Genomic DNA, 21,989 nt, shown 5'->3' with positions numbered 1-21,989 from the left:
TACTGGCCGCAAGGACAGTTTTTGTGTGTTTTTTAGTACATAGGTGGCGCTACAGAGCCCATTTTGGTACCCAAGGGATTAGTTTTTATATTGTAGGAAAGTGCTCACCGGCCATGACATACATGGCAAATTTGGTGAGTTTTGGAGCATGTTAAGGGGGTCAAATGGCAGTCTAAAGTGGAAAAAGTATGAAAATAAACAAATTGTAATAAATCAATAACCGTACATCCTATCTCAAAAATTTTAGCATGCGAGAGTTGTGGTGAGTCCCCTGAACAGATAGATATATTACATGTGGGGAAAAAGTACAAGGTGAAAAATGAGTTCCAGACATTGCAACTTTCCGGGCTTGTAAAAAAAAAACAACAAACAAACAAACTAAGGCAGATCTGAAAAAGTGGCAAGATCACTTTTTTGAGAAGGGTTCACTCTATCTTTTGGTGCTATTTACAAGTCAATAGGACAAACGGTGTCAGATGAGTTAGTTTCAGAAATTTTATTTTGAAAGGCATATTGCGAACTTCCTGTTGGAGTTGGGTCACTGATGTCAGTACATCATTTGTAGTGCATCATCCAACAAACATTTTGGCACTGGTTCCATGTCTCTACGACATTCCTACTGGTCACTAGGGCCATTAAGGTTTTTTTTTCACATAGGTGGCACTAGAGAGCACATTTTGGCACCTATGGGGTTAATTTTTTGATTTTATCAAATTTTTCGCCAGACCTGACATACGTGCCGATTTTGGTGAGTTTTTGAGCATGTTTAGGGGGTCAAAATCCAGTTCAAAGGAGCGGAGTAAGAATAATAATATAAAAGCGAACGAAAAACATTGGGGCCTTGCTTTCAAGGCTCAGTCCCTAATCATACAACAAAATTAATAAATAAATAAAATAAAAACAACATGAAATGATATCAAGTAAAATAAAAAAAAATTTAAGGAAAAAAGATGTAACAATTCGAAAAGTTCACATCATTGTGACCAAAATTATCAGGGTTATCATTATTATTGCAGTATTGCTGAAATTGTGCTCAAAATGTTCAAAAAGTACTAATACACACACTGAAATAATTTAACCAAGTTTTATTTTGGAAAAGAAAAAGAAAACAACAAAAAAACGAAACAAAATAATAGGCACAATGTCCCTTCTGTTACAGAAACATTCAAATATTAACTCTTAGTGGTCTGAGTCTATTTTGTCCGTTTTTCAGTCCTTTTGATTTTGCCTTTATATGCTATATAAACAAATGTTTACTATACCCATTAGGGATGCACCGATACCACTTTTTTCCAGACTGAGTACGAGTATGAGTACTTACATTTGAGTACTCGCCGATACTTAGTACCGATATGAGTCCTTAATAATCCCATTCCAGTTGTTAGTTCCTTTTGTAAATGTGCTTTATTGTCGTTGTCATTAGTCTGACCGGAACAAAGTGCTGCTACTGACATTTAATGTGTTGGAATGAGCGTTTGTCAATTAATCCACCAGGGGGCGCCGCTCTGAATTAACCATACTGGACAAATACCACGAAGAAGAGGAACGTTTAATGAAGAAGAAGAAGAAAGTCAGTAATAACAAACATGGAGACGACAGAGGGAACACTACTGTGATACTAATGTTGCAGCGTTTTCTCTGGTAAGGTTTAAAAGTTTAGCTTCAGCAGGAAGAGAAAAGACAAATGAGACACAAGTTTGGTTTTCACTTCCACTGGCGGCGGTCCGCACCGCTCCGTACTCCCGCTGGTATTCTCATTCTGTTTATGCATCCGCCAGCACCTGGAAAACAGATGGAATGTACGCAGAGGATGGACAGAACGCCACGTCTGTATCTGTCTGTGTCTTTAACGTTACTGTCAGTCAGTGTGACTTTTATCACCGTCATTTATTTGGTTCACTCTCCACACTCTTCACACTCACACACATTATTCCTCCTCTGCGTACCTGCTGCACTGAACTGGGAATGTCACACGGACAGAAGTGGTATCGGTGCATTTGTATGGGATTACTTTTACGAGTACGAATACGAGTACACACACTGAGTATCAGAGCCGATGCCGATTCTCATATCGGTGCATCCCTAATACCCATGTTTGGGATCTGTTTTTTCTGCACAACTTCATCTATATCTTCTGCCTATTATTTTTTCACTTTAACTTACTATAAAAACATAAAAGGACAAAAAACACAAAAAATATATAAAAGCTGATTTGAAAAATGTATATAATTTATTGTATAAATAACACACAGATGTTTAACGAACCTTTTCAAAGCCTATATTAGGTATATACAATTAAAATTGTAATAAATTAAAACTATACTCAAATATTTGACATAAAAGCAGATTTTTACATAGGCGTTTTCTCTGGAAAAGTGTGGTAATCAAACACGGTTATCATGATAATTAGAATTTAAATGGTAATACTAACTGTCTGCAATTTTACCGCCGTTTACCGTTATACCAGTAATCGTTATATCCCTAATATATAATATATATATATATATATATATATATATATATATATATATATATATATATATATATATATATATATATATATATATACACATATACATAGTGTCAGTGTAGTAGTATGTGTCAATGTTGAGGCTGAGTCAGAGGGTTCAGTTTTCTTCCTCTTCACTTTTCTGATCCATATCACAGATGGAAAGAACCGAACCACACTGGGTTCCTGTGGGCCCTGGTTGCAGATCGCTGATTGGCTGATGCTGTCGTTGAGCCTTGTGATGACTGCATGGACAGAAAAACAGGAAATGTGTGATGATATCAATCAACTCAACTCAGGTAATATATGTTTCCATGTTTAGATTCAGTTCAGATACTGAGTTTATCATGATCTTAAAGTTTAACCTCCAAAGACCCACTGTCCACATTTGTGGACAAGAGTTTCACAACTTTATACAAAAAAAAAGAAAAGAAAAGAAAAGAACACTGTCCACCACATAGGACATTACATAAAAATAAAAAAAACTGCATCTGAGAAAACTGTTGCATCCTGATGTTTCCAATATAGGCACTTATTTAATAAAAAAAACAAAAAGCTTGTACTTTGCTGACATGTCCTGGGTCTGAGGAGGTTCAGCTGAAGTAAACAGTGTGGAAATGGACTGGAACAATCCTGGATGTATCAGAAAACTGTCCCTGTGCTCGTCCTACAGACGCTCCAACACTGGTTGAACACTAAACATATGCAGGAAAATGAGCATTTGCAGTAAAGTGGAGCTGACAGCTGTTTCCTGTGTGAATGTGTCCTCAGTGCATGTCCACATGTCTCAGTTGAACAACTCACTGCTGATGGAGCGAACACTGTCCTCTTCAGTTTAAGGTTCACCTTCAATGTTCATGAGTTCAGTGTGTCCCAGTGTCTGACATTCAGCTGTACACTTACTCATCTAACATTTACAGCCTGTCACTTTTATATGTTGGGCCCAATTCAGACCTCTGAAATCTCAGGAGAAAAACAGTAGAAAATTCAAATCTATCATTTAAACCTTCAGTTCCACTGATCCAGATCCTCCCTCCATCCATGGAAAAGATGAACATCCTGGTCTGTCCTGAGGACGGCGTCCCAGGGGAAGGCAGCAGTTCTGTCCACAGAAGAAAATCCAGCAAAAACCAGCCTGAACACAAATGGACAGACCATTACTAAGACAGTCCACAGAACAAACATTTACCTTTAACACTGGACAACATTCAGAAGAACTAAGAAAAGAGGACATTTAAGAAGGGCTGTGTTTTCAGGATCCAAATTCCTGCACCCATTTAATAGTGTTGAATTTCAGTCCAACTGCTTGAATCCATGTCAGTCATATGTCAACACATCCACAGCAGCAGAACACAGAGCCATGTTAGCTTGGAAAGCCTCCATGTTAGCTTAGCTTAGCTCCAGCACAACTCAAGTCACACAAGACTCACATCTTACATTCTACATTCAGCTCATAAATGTATGAACTGAGATAAATAATCTAATCTAATCTAAACTAAACTAAACTAAACTAAACTAAGCTAAGATAAGCTAATCGGTGCAGCTAATTTACCAGGATAAACAGAGTGGATTCATGAACTTACTGAACAACTGTCAAACTTTTGTCCAGTATAAATCTGTAGTTTTCTGCTCCAACTGCTCACCCAGTTTTGTGATTTCTCTGTTCGTGGGTTTCTTCTTTGTCAGTGTCTGAATTCCAAAACAAATGCAGCAGAAATCTGAGGATTCGGATCCTGGACCTGCGAGGCGTTCAGGGTGCGTAGGAAAACACTGGGCTAGGGCGGACTAAGGGGCATTTAGGGAAACTACTGTCTGGAATTTAAGGGTTACACTATGAGCTGGGTTCCATCAACTCAGTAAAACCCTGTTCTATCATGTTCAGTGAAAACAGCTTTTGGTTTTTCTAGAATGGGACAGCAGCCTTTACAGCACTATGAAGGAACCTGAAGTGGTCATGGACATGTGTTCAGTTTTGTAGTGGACAGAGCATTACAGGCCAACTTTTCTGAAACCAAGCTGAAACGTGGACTTCTGTGACCACAGCACATGTTTGGTCTGTTTTGGGTTGATGTGAGATGAACCCAGTCCAGTTGGAGTGCATTTTTCTCTGTAAATCCACTTTGAGGCTTGGTTTCAGTGCTCTGGATTCAGTGCCAGTGGCTCTATCTCCATCACTAACAGGAGGATTTTCCATGTGATACTGCCTCAGGTCACTGTCAACGGCCATGAAGGACACACTGTGCTCTCCACCCCTGACCTTTAAATATCTATATTTCCCCCTGACTTTCTGAATCTTTTCTCAAACTGAGGTGGTAATTACAGTTAATTAGTGCTGCCCCTGTGGGTCACCTAGTGAACTGCATCTGGCATGAGCCTAGGCCCTATCGTAACACCCTGGGTACAATTCACAGTCAAGGTCCGTGGCTTCATGTCATTCTTCTGTCTTTCCCATGTCTAATAAAGGCAAAAACCCCCAAAATATATTTGAAAATCTGAACTAATTTGTTCTCCACATCTGGACTGTGCAGTGCTGTCGGACCATAGACAGTTCCAGATGAAATCAGTGGTGAAAGCACATGTCAACATGCATATTATAACTCCGGGCTCTCAAACTCCTGTTCTTTCAGGTTCCACATTCAGTCCAATTTGATCTGCAGTGGACAGAACCAGTAAAATAATAACAGAATAACCTATAAATAATGACAACTGCAGATTTCTGTCTGTGTTTTAGTGCAAAAAAACCCCATTAAATTATGAAAATACTTATTTTTATAAACTATGCAAACAAAAAAGACATAAATAACCCGAAAAAACTTAAATTACTTCAGAAAATTCAGTGCAATTTTAACAATATTCTGCCTCTACTTCTCATTAGTCCATGTGCATTCTGGATCAGATCTACAAAGACACTAAACCAGTGGTTCTTAACCTTGTTGGAGGTACTGAAACCCACCAGTTTCATATGCGCATTCACCGAACCCTTCTTTATTAAAAATAAAATATGATTTTTTTCAAATTCAAGACAAAGGTATACGTTTTACTGGTGCACAAAATGAACCGTGCATTAACATCACTGTGTTTTAAAGAACAAAACCAATACCGTGCATGAACTCACAACAAATTACTTACCTTTTCACAAAGACATGACCTTTTTTAATACTACCACACTGAAATGGTTTTAATTTTTAACCTTATGTATTCCAATAATGAACTTATTGTATTTATGCTATTTATCATTTTTAACATTTTAACACACACCCATCACCTAATTTCCATCAGGCTACAATAATAATGAATATTTACTGCAAATCAGCGTGACTGACGGCTTTAGCGTAATACGATTTCTCCATCCGCGACGGTGCGTCGGTCGTTGCATGATTGTAACTGACCAGTGCGGTGACTGAAAAATGTAAACAAACGCTACACATGGCTGCCTCCGTGGTTAACAGGAAGTAGCAAAAGTCATAACAACGATGTGGAAAATACTCAAATAATTCATCGTCAGACGAGTGGAAGAGATTATAAACACTTCCGGATGTGTTGTAGTGCTATAAGCAACAACAATACACCGCGTATATTGGATGTCAATCAGAGAAAGAGTCTCTGAAGCCGTTTGTTTACATACATGGACCTAGCCCGACACACACACCTGACTAATGAGTCGTGTGTGTGTCTTGACCTCCAGCGAACCCCTGAGACTGACTCACCGAACCCCTAGGGTTTGATCGAACCCAGGTTAAGAACCACTGCACTAAACACTGAGGAACAGGAAGAAGAGTTCAAATTGGACTGAATTTCCTTTAGACATTTCAGGTTCTTCATATTTGTTCAGGTTATTCACATTTTATTGTTACAGGATAGTTTGGAAATGTAAATAATTTCACAATTTACTGGGGTTTTTTGCACTAAAACAAAGACAAAAATTTGACGTTGTCATTATTTATAGGCATAATAAAATATTTTTTTCACATCAAACCCAGAAGAAAATCTGGAGTCCCTCTTTTTTGCAGGTCATTCTTATTTGACTGTAGATCATATTGAACCTGAACTAAAATGAGTTCCACAGCCTGGACTGTGGAATTTATGCTCTTTGTAAATTCATCCCAGGGGTCGAATTGGAACCTTTGGTGGGCCGCATTTGGGCCCCGGGCCGCATGTTTAACCCCCCCTGTTCTAACTGGAATATCAGCCAGTATGAAGGAAATGGATATGATCTGAGTAAACTGATTTGGAAAATAACAGTAAAATGCCCTTGTATATAATACAACTTGAATTATAGTTCTCTACTAGTAATGACAGACTTTCAGTTTCTAATTTGAATTTGTTATGTAATTGTTTCAAATAATATTAAGCTGATGAAACAAATTTGAATTTAAATGGTCTCATTCCATATATGTTAAATTTCCTTCATTAAATGAATGAGTTCATAACTTCCTCTCATTTCTGTTTGCAAATGTGATGCACGTTAATTTAAAAATGGATATTTGTAATTAAATTAATTATTTCTCCTAAGCCTTTTTTATTATGTATTATTTCAGTTGGTGATTTGTCCCATACTCTGATTCCTTTATGCAATTTGGGTTTTGCATTTCCCAAATGAAACGTGTTGGTGACAAAGGGAGATGTTGAAAGTCCGATCAGAGAACATTCAACTCATGTTTGGGAGCACAGATGTTCATTGGTCACTGTGTGGATTTTAATTATTTATTTATTTATTTATTTATTTATTTAGAACATGCAAAGAAACAAAATAAAACAAAACAAAGCAAAATAAGACAAAAACCATGGGTGTTTCTAGGTCACTTTTGGGGGTGCTGAAGCACTCCTAAATTGATTCCCAGCACCCCTAAAATATATGAAGGTTGCTGAAATTTTTCTTTCTTCTTGTTTACTTTATGTCCATTCTTAACATGCTAGAAAATATCAAAGCCATACACAGTACATGGTTGAAACGTAATATTTTAACAACAAAAATTCAGGACGATATTTAAAAAACGGGAAATCGTCTAATCGATTTCATCTCTCTCGTGCCTCCGGGCTGCCGTAGGCTCCTCCTCCTATCAGTGACAGCTGTCTGTCACAGAAGTCCGTGTAATGACCAGACTTTAAATGTGTTCATGAGCCCACAGTAGTGATACCAGTGTAAGCTGTGGTTTCCGGATCCTGCAATTCATACAGAACTGCATGGGGATCACTCATCTTTTGTTGTCCCGGATCCGTACCGTACTGTCTTCTTCCGATCCGGGTCTCGGGGTCATCAGCCTCAGCAGAGGAGCCCAGACAGCCCCCTGCCCACACCCATCCACCAGCTCCACACATAGAATCCCTCCAGCGTGTCCTGGGTCGGTCTGTTCCACGCACGGATCCCCCAGTTTAAATAGAACCGCATGAGGATCACTCATATTAACGTGGCCCACACACGCATGACTGATGCATGTCTTACAGTGGTATCACTTCTGTGGGCCCAGACACCCCAAAAAAAGGGGGGGGGGGGATAAATAAATAAATAAATAAATGCTCTTGCTTGCTAAATTTTCATTCAGAAATGTAAGTTCTGTAACACAAAACCAAATATTATTTATTTTTTGAAACATGTTGAACTTTATTTAAAGCTGTTCGATAAATCTGGAACTAAAAAGGCTCTAAAAACATTCAGTATTTGCTCTGATTTGGACATTGTATTGTAGTGTATTCCCCCTGGCAAACTTATGTTATTTTCTTGTTGTATACATTGTTTGTATACTCTACTTCATTCAATAAAGATTTAATGAAATAAATAAATTATCTTTTGTGGGCCCTTCACATGATGCCATCACAGATTTGAGGTTGTCTGTTGTCTTTTGTAGTTCTACCCAAAAATCGAGTTTTTAGAGGAAAAAAATGTGATTTTATTTTTTGTGGACAGGAACGTACAATTTTTTTTTGTTTTTGTTTTTGTTTCTAAAAAAAGCAAAACAAAAAAGAGCCAGATTCAGGTTGTGTAACTTCATTTTCCACAGCAATCAAATATTCTATTACAATAATGTTGAAAGTTGAATAAATGTACCAGTGTATATCTCTTATTAGATATAAAACACATCTTTTGGTTTGGTTAAAGCACAAAAAGAGAGAGGGGAGCAGAGAGACACTGAACATATCCACTGGTGTACAGTTTTTTTTACAAATTATCTGCCTCAGAGATTAAATGTGCTAAATGTTACATATTTTAATCAGATTCATTGGAAAACAAATGACAAAAGTGCTGGTTTGCTGATGTTTTGATGGTATGTGATAAAGTGTTCTTCCACATATATACAGGTTTATATCCATTTATCCACCAGATGTCTAAATGTTCCACTGATAGAACCTGTCCAGTGAATGTTGTCATGTACAGACAGTGTTTGAAGTCGATCTGACACTAATATTCCTCTGCAGTTTAACCCATTCTCACATGTATGTATATGTATAGGTAGAGGAGCTGCTGCATCAAAATGGAGGATTGTCTTCCACCAGCAGTTAGAGTTAGGGTATATTTCTTTTATGATTCCATTCCATTCCTCTTTTACTGAGGCTCAGCATTTAAATAACTTTTGTCAGATTTGATGGTTTAGTCACAGAGTTTCTCATACCCAAAAAATGTTACGCTTTTCTTTCCCAAATGTGGGAACGATGGTGTGAAATTGCGTTAAAATGTACTAAACAGTGAAATTTCTCTTGCCTGACCAGGTAGCACTCTGGGTGCTCAGCGCCCCTAAACCTCTGATCCTAGAATCACCCCTGACAAAAACAAAATAACATTTAAATGAACTGAGTCTTTCTTCCAGTTCATACAAGTCTGAATTTTGCAAAAGGAGTAAGAAGAAGAAGTCTAAACGGATTTAATCCAACCCCTCAGTGCTTTTACACCTTTATCACCAACTTAATACAAGAATCAAACAATACATTTTTCCCAATTTTAACATCGAACCACAACTAATCCATAATGCAGTAACTAAATTCTACACAACAGTCTGTTCATGTCAGTGCAGTCGTACAAACAGACTCAACTGTTCAACAGTTTTCTTCAATAATTCCAGCACATTTATCAATTCAACATGATCCATAAACAAACAGGCCTCAGTGTCATTATTTAATACTGGACCTCTCAAGAATCAATTCTTTGTCTTTTTTTAAACTGAATTATATATGATATTTGTTTTTATCCCCACACACAATTTGTTTCACAGTTTTATTCCACAGATGGTGATACACAAACTTTTAACCTAGTGCGTACTTTGGGAATCTGTAAATTGAACTTTCCCTTTAAATCATAACCTCCCAGTATTTCCTGTATTGCAACTGGATTTTGGATTTCCTCACCCCCTTATGCAAAGAAAATATATTTGTCTATATATTGACTGTCAATATATTACTGACTGAAAAATGTATTACTTTATAATATATATTTATATTTAAAATATACAGAATAATATATTGTGTCAATATATTTCGAATTATATTACAATATATTGAAAAATACATAAGGAATTGCCGCTTTCCATATATTGAAACATATATGACAATATATTTACTTATATCTGTAAATATATGTCATTATATATTTAGTAATACACTTCATAATGCATGTATGCATATATACATACATATATTGTCTAGTGTATTACTAAATATATGTAATTATATATTTAGTAATACACTTCAAAAAATATGCATGTATATATATGTACATCTTTTTCATCCTTTGTTGCCAAAATGACTAAGAAGGCATCTTTTTTCAGTTAACACTTTTTTCATGTATATCACGATGCATATTTTCATGAAATATGTTATTATGCATACCAAGTAATGTAAGTGTTGATAAATATCTGCTTTATGTAAACTTGTGTCAATGGAAAAAATTTAAATATAGGGCAGTTTTTGTCTTCATTGCAATATTTGTTTTATTTGTCTCAATATATGATTAAAGCATATATTGCAGTATATTGGAAAATATATGCACTACTTTCCCATATATGGAAATGTATTTTTTCATATAATGCATTATATTTTTCAATATATTGCCATATATGTTTGTTTCATAAGGGCCAACAGGCCAACAGGCCACAAACAGTGAAAATCCACAACACCGCATCTTCTTCCATCTGCCTCAATCCTGGTTCCCCCCAGGGTTGTGTGTTACGCCCCCTCTTGTACACCCTGCTCACTCATGACTGTGTTGCTTGCTATGCATCAAACCATAGAGTGAAATGTGCAGACGACACTGCAGTGGTAGGGCTCATCACCAACAGCGATGAGTCCGCTTACAGCAGGGAGGTGAGCCAACTGGAGGCTGGGCGCAAAACTAACAATCTGTGCATCAACGTGAAGAAAACAAAGGAGACGACTGTGGATTTTCAAAGGAAAACCTGTGCCCCCACTCCTCTTCACATCAACGGGGATCCGGTTGAAATGGTCTCCTGCTTTAAATACCTGGGAGTTCACATTTCAAACTAGAAGCACTCGGAGAGCGCAGACCTCCACCAAGGCTGATCGGTGGCCCCCCCCGTGGGCCCCCCCACACCAAGGAGGTTATGTTTTTGCCAGGGTTTGTTTGTCTGTTTGTCTGTTTGTCTGTCTGTTTGTCTGTCCGTTAGTGTGCAACATAACTCAAAAAGTTATGGACAGATTTTGATGAAATTTTCTGGTCTGCGCCCCCCCCCCCCCCCCCCCCCCCCCCCCCCCCGTGGGCCCCCCCACCCTCGATCACCACCAAAATTTAATCATTTCTTCCTTATCCCATTTCCAACAAACCCTGAAAATTTCATCAAATCTGTCCATAACTTTTCGAGTTATGTTGCACACTAACGGACAGACAAACAAACAAACAAACAAACAAACCCTGGCAAAAACATAACCTCCTTGGCGGAGGTAATAATAATCTTAACTGGACAAACAACATTAGCAGTCTGCTGAAAAAAGCCCACCAACGCTTATATTTTCTTAGGTGACTTAAGAAAGCAGGTTTGAGCCCCTCTGTCCTGACTGCTGTTCACAGATGTGCAGTAGAGCATCCTCAGCTCCAGTGTGACTGTGGTTCAACAGCTGCAGCCAGTGGTGAGAGCTGCAGAGCACGTCTGTGACGGCTGTGTGCCCTGCATCCAACAGCTGTATACCAGCAGGAGCAGGAAAAAAGCCCAAAGCATCATGGATGACCCCACCCACCCTGCACATGGACTTTTGACCCTTCTCCCATCAGGCAGGAGACTACGGTACATCCAAGCCCGGACCACCAGACTCCGAAACAGTTTTTATCCAGAGGCGGTTAGAATGATGAACTCCTGCTGAACTTTGAGCCCAGAATGCACTTTTAAATTGGCACTTTACTGCTACGTGCTTTATAAATAATTTTTTTTTTAGTTATTTGTAAGTAATTTTTAGGGTGGGTGTTATTGTTATTGCTATTTTTATATCAGTATTTAATTATTTTTATTATTTTATCAGTAACTTATACTATTTGTACTAAATGCTGCTGACAGTCGGGGACCTGAGTACAATATTTTGTTTCTTTGTATATTTTTTTATATGCTGAAATGACAAAGACACTTGAAACTTGAAACTTTCACTAAACGTTTCTTGAATATTGCCCAGCGGTCAGTTTTTCTTTGCTTTCTTGCTTTCTTTACTTGATTTAATTTTTTATATTTTGTTGTAGTTTTCTTTCCTTGTTTTCTTTGTTATTCTGTTTTATTTTCATTTTTTATTTCATTTGTTCAGCTCCACTTTACTGTTTGAACCCATATATTAGTGGATCTTTAACACAGTTGCTTTACGGAACATTAAAACCACCCTGAGGGAAAAATGTTTTTCTTTTTCTCTTTGGTGTCCTGTTGCTCTCTTACTCTTACTCTTTTCAAAATTGCATCTTCAATTAACCCTGCTTATGATTTTTTTGCACAGAAGATTTCATTTTGTTGTGCATTCCTGGGTTTTCTGTTCCTCTGAAGCTGAAACCATTGAACATTTGTGTTTTTAATTGTTCACACTGCATTTCCTTTTGGGCTGATATTCACAGTTGGTTTTCCTTAAAAATTGAAAATATCCCGTCTTTTTCCTTATGTGGTACTATTTATATTACGGTAAACATCCAAGATAATGTTAACCTTATTATTGTTTTTGGGTAAATATCATATTCATTGTTGCAAGTGGAAAAACATGAACCCCTTCTTTAATTTGTTTAAATGTGATTTTATCCAGTATTACAGATCTCTACAGTATATTGTAAATATGTCTAACAAAGCCAGATAACTTTATTCTAGTTTATCTGAGTCCTTCCTGTTTTAATTGTATCTTGCCTTAGTCCTTTATGCTCTATTGTCCAGTCAGATTTATTTATTTATTTATTTATTTATTTATTTATTTATTTATTTTTCTTTCTGTTTCTCTATTTTCATTACACTTCAAATATCTTAATCTTTTTGTTGATTTTGTTTCAGATATTTGCATTAGTTCTGTTTCACCATTCCACCATGTCTCCTAATGTATTTCTGTATTACTCTTCTGTAATATTTTCCCATTCTTGATATGTACCATTTGCTTTTTGCCAAGTAAATAAATAAATAAATATAAAAAATAAATATTTCACACACACACACATATATATATATATATATATATATATATATATGCACACACATATATTTCGGGTCCAGATGAGGCTGTGGGTCTTTAAAGGGTTCGTGTGTTTCCATCATGGAACACTGTAGGCGGAACCTTCGGACCCGGACCAGTTCCACCCGGGCCGCATTAGGGTGTCGGTTTCCTCCTCAGACCAAACACGGACCAGTTTTGCTAAATCGGAGCAAAACTGAATCTGGAACCTTTTCACATGGTCTTGGTGACTTAGTTTGTTTTTGGTCAGATCCCAGTGTCAGATGGGTGTCCTGGTTCTGCTTCTGCTGCACACTTGGATGGGATTTACGGACTGTGACGTCAAAGGCCGGCTCGTCCTGCACAGTAAGTGATCTGCATTATATATGAAAAATAAATACATAAGTGATCTGCATTATATATAATAAATAAATAAATAAATAAGTGATCTGCATTATATATATATAATAAATAAATAAATAAATAAGAAAGTGATCTGCATTATATAAAAAAAAAAAAAAAAAAGTGATCTGCATTCTGGTCCAACATTCACGGGCGGTCCAAAGGACTGGGAGGGGGCAGTGTCCCCCCTCCAGCTGGGTCACATGCATTGGAACGGCTGTGGAAGCCGGAGGTCCTGGTGGTAAAGTGGGTCCAGCTCCCAGTACCCCCACCTCACTTAAAACTACAATGTGACGTCACCACTAGTGCTGGGACTGTTGGCTCTTTGAAGGGAGTCGTTCAACAGTCTGGCTCTGTTGTGTTTTTAGCATTAGTTTGAAACACCAGTGTTTGAATGACTAAACAGGCTACATGTGATGGATGACATTCCATTTTAAAGGTGTTGAATTGGCGCAGCAGTAAATATTATCTTACCGTAAAAAAGAATGGTTAGTTCAAATGTGTGGGTTAAATCCATGACATGAGAGGTGACATTAGACAAATGATGGAACTGGACCAAAAACACCACAGTACATTATGTGGACTAGTCTGTAGAATAAAAATGAAGAAGAAAATCAAACATTTTCTCATAATATTTTATTTTCCTCAAAACAAGAACAACAAATGTGTGTAAACATACAGAAAAAATTGCACAAAACAACAGTGATTAATCACTGCAATTACTGAAATACCTGAACTATACAAATCCTCCTTTTTCTTTGGCTCATCACTCACAGGTGTTCACTCACTCACTCCAACTTTTCTCTGGTTTCGCCAGTCTTCCAGCTCCGCCTCCTCCACTCTTCCAGCTCCGCCTATTTTTCAACTGGTCTTAAGATTTTGATCAGGTCTGTATGTCTATTTTTGAACAAAGGCCGTTCTTCCTGTCCAGTTAAAAACATGTCAAATTCAACCTGATGCGTCATTCCTGTTTCTATGGCTCTGGCCTTGGGGATGAAGCATAGGCTTTATCTACTCCACAGATGAGTTGTGACACTTCTGTTTGTCTGGCCATTCACGCTTTATGGACCAATGCATTGTGGGAAATGATCTGCCCCCTCAGGTGAGCTTTGAGAGCCTCCCAAAGCAGGGAAGGAGAAGTGTCTTTGTTTACATTAGTTTGTAAAAGTAAATCCATATGAACATTAACAAAGGCAATAAAAGATTCATGTGACAGAAGAAGTGGATTGAGTCTCCATCTAAATCTGCCAGGTCTGTGGTTGGGGAAGGTTCAAACCAGTGGAACAGGGGCATGATCACATATGACTACACTATTGTAATCATGTTCTTTTACCAAGAGGAGTAGGGACTCATGTAGACAGAAATAATCTATGTGTGAGTAGGTGTGATGAACCGGTGAAAAAAAGAATATTCCCTCTCAGTAGGAAACAGGAATCTCCACAGGTCAGACGTCTCACAGGACTGTAGGAAACTCTATGCATTCATCTGTTTTGGAGTTACTAATTTGGTGATTTGAAGATCTATCTACAATGGCATTAATTACACAATTACAGTCATCAACTAGAATAAGCTGATGAGTATCTAAGTATGGTATGGTTGACAGGAAACTGTTCATGAACTTGAAATCATCCCAATTTGGAGCAAATACACAGGCTAATATCACAGACCAACTATAGAGTTTACCCACTCCAATAACAAAATGTCCATCAGGGTCTGATAGAGTTTCAGATGCTGTAAATGATACTGACTTGTTCATCAAAATTCCAGCTCCTCTGGCCCTGCTCTGAAAAGTTGAATGGAACACTTGTCCATCCCATCCTCTCTTTAGACCAGGCGTCTCAAACTCCTGTTCTTTCAGGTTCCACATTCAGCCTGATTTGTTCTGCAGTGGACCGCACCAGTAAAATAATAGCATAATAACCTAGAAATAATGACAACTCCAAATTTTTGTCTTCGTTTTAGTGCAAAACCCCCCATTAAATTATGAAAATACATACTTTTATGAACTATCCAAACAAAAAAATGTGAATAACCTGAATAACCTGAAATTTCTTCAGCAAAACAAGTGCAATTTTAACAATATTCTGCCTCAACTGGTCATTTGTCCATGTGCATTATGGATCAGATCTGCAAAGACACTAAACACTGAGGAACAGGAAGAAAATAATTAAAGTTATGCTGAATTTTCTGTAGACATTTCAGGTTGTTCATATTTGTTCAGGTTATTCACATTTTATTGTTACAGGATAGTTTGTAAATGTAAATATTTTCATAATTTAATGTTATTTTTTGCACTAAAACAAAGACAAAAATTTGAAGTTGTCATTATTTATAGGCATGGTGTAATATTATTTTTTTCACATCAAATCAAGAAGAAAATATGGAGTCATTATTTTTGTCGGTTCTTCTGCTGTTATTATTTGACTGTAGATCAGATTGGTCTGGATGTGGAACCTGAACTAAAACGAGTTCCACAGCCTGGACTGTGGAATTATTACACTTTGTAAATTCATCCCTGGGGTCGGATTGGAACCTTTGGGGGGCTGCATTTGGCCCCGGGGCCGCATGTTTGAGAGCCCTGCTTTAGACTGTTGTGGTCTGAGCTGTGCATGTGTGTCTGAGATAGAAAAGCTAGCTCCGTTTTTAAGACCTTAAGATGAACAAGGACCCTGGTGCGTTTAACAGGAGGATTCAGGCCTTTCACATTCCAACTGGTAAACTGAACTGACTGCCCATTCCTCCCAGAAGGAACATTTAAATTAGCCATGATCTGAAATAATAATAGTATTGAACAGATACAGTCTGATTGTGACAACTTGGAAGTTGCACCAAACACCCCCACCACCACCCCCCCCCCCCGTAACATGCCTGTTCGTTTCCGGATCCACCCCGGAAATCGTCACCTCGGCGTCGTCACCACATCCGCTCCGAGTTGGCGGCAGTTTTTAAATCTATATATATTTATTTATTTTTTCTTTTTGAGAAACTGAAAACCCGAAGTGGAATTTTTTGTTTAAATGGACTGAACTGGTTTTTGTTACTTTCTTCTTTCAAAAGACTGATAAATGTTGGAAAATTTAAGTTTGGATTTTCACTTGTTTGGTGGATTTTGTTGAGTTTGGACTTTGGGGGGACAACTGTGGGTTTGAATTTGTGTGTTTTTATAACTGTGTCATACATGATTTTGAATTTTAAATGGTTTAAATGTGTGCTTTCTTTTTTTTTGTCATTTAATGTGTAGGGTGTGGGTTTAATTAAGACTCCCATCCTTTGTGTGGCTTGAGACATACACAAAAGACTGACTTAAACAGACTAAGTTCACATCTAAAATGTCAGGAGAGAGACCTGACTGGCACCCCTAAAAAAAAAAAAAATTAAATTAAAGCTTCAAACTCAAACTGTCGCAAGATGAATTCTGAGACTCTGGCAGATGTCATGTTTGAAACAAAGTGCAATTCCAAGTGGACAAAATGAAAAGAAAGAAGACCAACAAAATAATAAAAGGACTTTCAATACAAAAACTACACTCACCCCCCCCACCCTCCAGCACCATCCTGAACAAAGTGCATGATCCCAAGAGTAAAGCAGCCCAGACCTCTAACTGGGGTCTGTAACTTAACTAAAACCGACCCAAAGCACAGCAAACAATAATAGTCAAAGTATAGACGGTGCAAAAGACCATCTACAATGTATGAATCAAATGAAGTGGACTTAGTTGTAGACAGTGGGAGCAGACAGCTGCTTTAAACCGACAGACAGAAGCAGGCAAGAGCCACGTTTAATATTCAGCTACTAAACACACTGCATTATCCAGCAGCAGCCAACTGGATGAGATGAACTTTTTACACAATCGACAAAGGAGTAGCCCAGTATGAAATAAGGTGTGCAATTTATAATAATAATAATCAATCTGATAGTAATAGCAAATGAAAGCAGGAAAATCAACTCTGACATTGTACAATAGGTTAGGCTACCATGTCATTATAGTTTAGTTTTATTTAGTTTGGACTTTTTTTCTGTAATTCAGTTAGTTTTAATTAGTTTTTAGAGCAGCTTTGCTAGTTTTTATTATTATTTTTTCTAAAAGCTTAGTTATAGTTTAGTTTTAGTATTAGTTTGAGTTTTTTCATATCTTTTCTCTTCCTCGTCGTTGTATTTAGATAAATCCCAGACAGGACTCTGCTGCTTTCTCCCAACTTTAGTCTCCATGTTTCCAGGTACAGTTCAGAGCAGAAGATGACTCTAAACGACAAGTGATGAGAAGGGACGGTCTGTGAAGTGCCGTACGCTGCCAACAGCTACAACTGCTCGAGTGAAATAAACCGATTTCAAATCAATCTGACGTTGACAACGATGAAAACGAAGGGAATTTTATCCATAATTTGTATTAGTTTTAGTTAGTTTTGTAAACACACAATACAGTTTCAGTTAGTTGTCATTTTTTCTTTTAATTCTAGTTTTTATTTATTTCAGTTGAAAATGTTTTTCAATTCTAGTTTTCATTATTTCATTAGTTTTTGTTAACGATAATAACCTTGACCTGGTTCTTTTTGGTGGAAAAAGGGTATCAGTCTGAGATGACGCCTGCTTGAACATATGGTGAGGTAATCATTACCTGTACAAGGGGAAAGCGTTGTCATTGGAAAGGGCGGGGCTTATCAGGATGAACCGCCATTTCTCCTTTAAAAGTTCCAGAGAAGAGTTCCTCCTCTGAACTATCTGACTGATAACTGAGCACAGATGAGCGCTGGGCTGGTGTGTGTGTTTTATGTCTGTGCCTCGTTCTTTTCCTGTGAGCTCTGGTTTCTGGTCCTCCGTCTCCTGCGTGCATCAGCTACATTCTGTGCATTTGAAACGTCTAGATGTCAAGGAAAAAAATCTTAGACCACCCCTTGTTTTCTTCAGTTTCTGGTTCATTTTAATGCCTGGTCCAACTAAAGGTCCATTTGTTCGGACAAATATGATGAGAACAACAAAACCAGCTCATAGTAGTTGAATTTAACAGCTGGTATCCAATTAACATGTTTTCTTAATAAGAACCAAAATCACTTCAGTTCTTCCATCAGTATCTATGGCATTGGACTGACAAAAACACTGCTTTTATTCATTCATTCCATGTTTTCTTTTCTGTCTGTTTTAGTCACATGACACACACAGGAGTTAGGACTGGATTGAATAACCATTGTTTTTGATGGTTTAATCATTTTTTCCTATGTGCTCTGGGGGTCTGTCGTCTTGTATGTCACAGTGTCATTTGTAACCCCCTTGATCTTGATGTTTTTTTTTTTAACATATATTCATCCTTTGAGTCTTATGAGTTGTCATCACCTTCCTGTTCTGTAACTTCCCACCTGTACACTCTGTAGCTCTTCTCTCTCATTCGTCTTTTCTCTTTGCTTCATTTAAATTTCTTTTAACCATTTGCCTGGAGTCGTTTACCTCTCGTGGCTCACGTCCATCTCTGCCACCATACTCCACAAGTCTCCAAACATCAGTTTACACATTTTCCTTTATATTATGTTCAGTTTCACACAAAATATGCCACCGATCTACACTATACTGCCAGAAGTGTTGTCTCACCTGCCTTGACTCACATGAACTTACTTTGTTCACTGGTGCACAGTCATGTTGGAACAGGAAGGGGCCATTTTCAAACTGTTCCCACAAAGTTAGGAGCATGGCATTGTCCAAAATCTCTTGGTGTGCTGAAGCAAGAGATTTTGGACAATTCCAAATCGTGATTTTATTTTTGAGTAAAATCGTGCAGCCCTTTATGGATGCACAGAAAACTGAAGTAGACAAAGTAGAACAGCTGGTGTTAGAATAATTACCAATAACTAGAACAAATGTACATAAGTGTTAATACTACTACTACAAATACAAGTATTAACAGTGGATATACTAGTGCTACAACTGCGAGTACAAAAGAACTCATTTGTACATTGTTGAATCTGCATCAATTTTCAAATGCACAATAAGAATATTTAGTTTTCACACATATTGAGGTGAAGAAGAAGGAGGGACCTTTGCTGTCAATTCTCAGCACTTGGACCCTAATAATGCATTTAATTCGTCTAATTTAGCCCCAGTGAACAAAGTAAACCGTTATTTTCAGTGTTTTGTGATTTTTATAGCTATTCAAAGAATGTGCCAATGCTGGAGAGAACCTGACATTTTCAACATCTTTCAATGTTTCTGTTATTATTTATTATTCTCTGGTCTCACACTCATCTCTTAAGGAGAAACCCTCAAATATTGGTTGTCTTGAAAATGTCTCATCAATTGCCTAACTACTTGATTTTGTCCATCTGCTTAACCTGGTTTCAGACAGACGTGTTTGTTCTATTGTGTTCTGTTGCATTTCACTGACCACCTCTTCTGTTTCTGTGTGTTTTCATGTAGAAAGAAGCCAAAGGTGGATTAGAACTGAAACCTAAAAGTCATATCTGGAGGAAGATCAAGATCACCTGATTCTAGCAAACATGGATGGAAGACCCACCTGTGACCAGTGTGGAAAGACTTTCACCAGAATGAGTGGGCTGAAGAAACACCTACACAGCCACACTGGAGAAAAACCATACAGCTGTGACCAGTGTGGGAAGACTTTCACCACAGCAGTTATCTTAAAAACGCACCAGCGCATCCATACTGGAGAAAGACCATATAGCTGTGACCAGTGTGGGAAGACTTTCACCTTTCCAAGTCATTTAAAAATCCACCTACGTATCCACACTGGAGAAAGACCATATAGCTGTGACCAGTGTGGGAAGACTTTCACCATGGCAAGTAATTTAAACAACCACCAGCGCATTCATGCGGGAGAAAGACCATATAACTGTGACCAGTGTGGGAAGGCTTTCAACACATCAGGTAACTTAAAAATCCACCAACGTGTCCACACTGGAGAACGACCATATGACTGTGACCAATGTGGAAAGACTTTTATCACAGCAAATGATCTAAAAGAACATCGACACATCCACACTGGAGAAAGACCATATAATTGTGACCAGTGTGGGAAGACTTTCAGATCCCTTTCTGCTTTATATTCTCACCGCCGTGTTCACCACACAAAGTTGATGTACACCTGTGATAGGTGCACAAAGATATTCTGGTCATCTTCCTCTTACAAGCGTCACCAACGGACCCATATCAGAGAGAATCCCAACCAGTGCAGATTGGGTGATAGCTCTCTTATCACAGGTTCACAATGCACCAGACATGAACGCGTCAAACATTTCCACAAAAGACAAAAACTGAACAGTCGTACAAAAAGTAAGACTCTAGACAATCAGCGTGTTAACGCATCAGAACAGCTGGAGTGTTATCGAAGTCCAAACAGATTGTGGTCATCCTCTGCTGTCTCACATCATCAGCACAGATGTGAATCGTCAACATCTGGACCAAACAGTACCTCAGCATCAGATGAGAAGAAGAAACACAGTGTGTCTGAACCAGCAGCACCCACTTCTTCTGACAAGAACATCAGACTGAAAAACCTCCAGATCAGGCTTCACAGGATCCAGATGTGAAGACAAACACCAGACTGAGCACTGTGTTTTGTTGTCTTCAGAGCAAAGAAGTGTGTTCTAATGCACCACCTTCACAAAACAGTGACATCACAGAAGCTCCACCTACCACCAGGTGAAAAGTTCAACTAGCGGAGTTCAACAAGGACCTGGTTTCTATTCAGATACTACTTCTGATAGACTTTGTGGACATTGAATCAGTCAGAGGTCACATTAACCGAAAATTTTGAAGGCCATTAGTCATTTTTGACAGATTAAAATACTGAAGGTAATTTACCAAAGAAAGGTTTCACACAACACTGAACAGAACCTGGACCAGGATCGCTGGTGTGTCTGTGTCTGAACAAGGCATCCAACAGTCCAGAACAGCATCCTGCCTGTGTAGAACCCTACAGTTTCCAGGGTTGAAGAGGGTCACTGTTGATGCTTCAGATCCTGGTGGAGGCGTCAGCTTCAGCCAGCTTCAACACCCCACTGCCATCTAGTGTCTGGGTTGAGAATTTCATCTTCTGTTTCAGTGGATGCATTGAAGTCAGACTGAGGGAACTTCACTGCCATGCATTAGATGTTTGTACTGAAATAATCTGATTCCGACTGATAACAGATGTTCTCTACAGTTTTTATTTCAGCGCTGATTCTGATCAGAACTCTATGTGGTAAGGAAGCTGTCCAAATATTCATGGACATAAGACAGATATGTGTGCATATTAGTCTATTGTTGTGCAAAAAAAAATAAATTGCAAACTTTTGAATGACTTCAGTTGTACACAAAATGTTTTGTGTGTATTTTATCAGAATTCAAATAAATAAGTTTTGACATCAAGAATTACAAACAATGCCTGTTAAACAACCTCCTGTTTGATGGAAAATCATTGAATTGAACAATAAAAAATCTAAATCCACAGCATCGCCGTGACAACAGCATTTGCAGAACTTTTTACTAA

At 38.0% G+C, this 21,989-nt stretch overlaps 1 protein-coding gene across 3 annotated transcripts; it reads left to right on the top strand.

The window, feature by feature from the left end:
- Nucleotides 1-7,741: 7,741 nt before the first annotated feature.
- LOC115414121 (zinc finger protein 239-like) lies at nucleotides 7,742-21,817 on the top strand. Of its 3 annotated transcripts, none has more exons than XM_030127343.1 (2): nucleotides 7,742-7,754; nucleotides 19,919-21,817. In XM_030127343.1, exon 2 carries the CDS (start codon nucleotides 19,999-20,001, stop codon nucleotides 21,046-21,048), a length of 1,050 nt encoding a protein of 349 aa, XP_029983203.1. In that variant the 5' UTR covers nucleotides 7,742-7,754; nucleotides 19,919-19,998; the 3' UTR covers nucleotides 21,049-21,817. The 3 variants fall into 3 exon arrangements, with proteins under 3 accessions (XP_029983203.1, XP_029983201.1, XP_029983202.1); XM_030127341.1 differs by lacking the exon at nucleotides 7,742-7,754 and adding an exon at nucleotides 13,197-13,480; XM_030127342.1 differs by lacking the exon at nucleotides 7,742-7,754 and adding an exon at nucleotides 14,381-14,403.
- The last annotated feature ends 172 nt before the right edge of the window (nucleotides 21,818-21,989 follow it).

The sequence above is a fragment of the Sphaeramia orbicularis genome, chromosome 22, assembly GCF_902148855.1.
Source record: "Sphaeramia orbicularis chromosome 22, fSphaOr1.1, whole genome shotgun sequence".
Taxonomy (NCBI): Eukaryota; Metazoa; Chordata; class Actinopteri; order Kurtiformes; family Apogonidae; genus Sphaeramia; species Sphaeramia orbicularis.
This window is presented reverse-complemented; position numbering and strand designations above follow the sequence as displayed.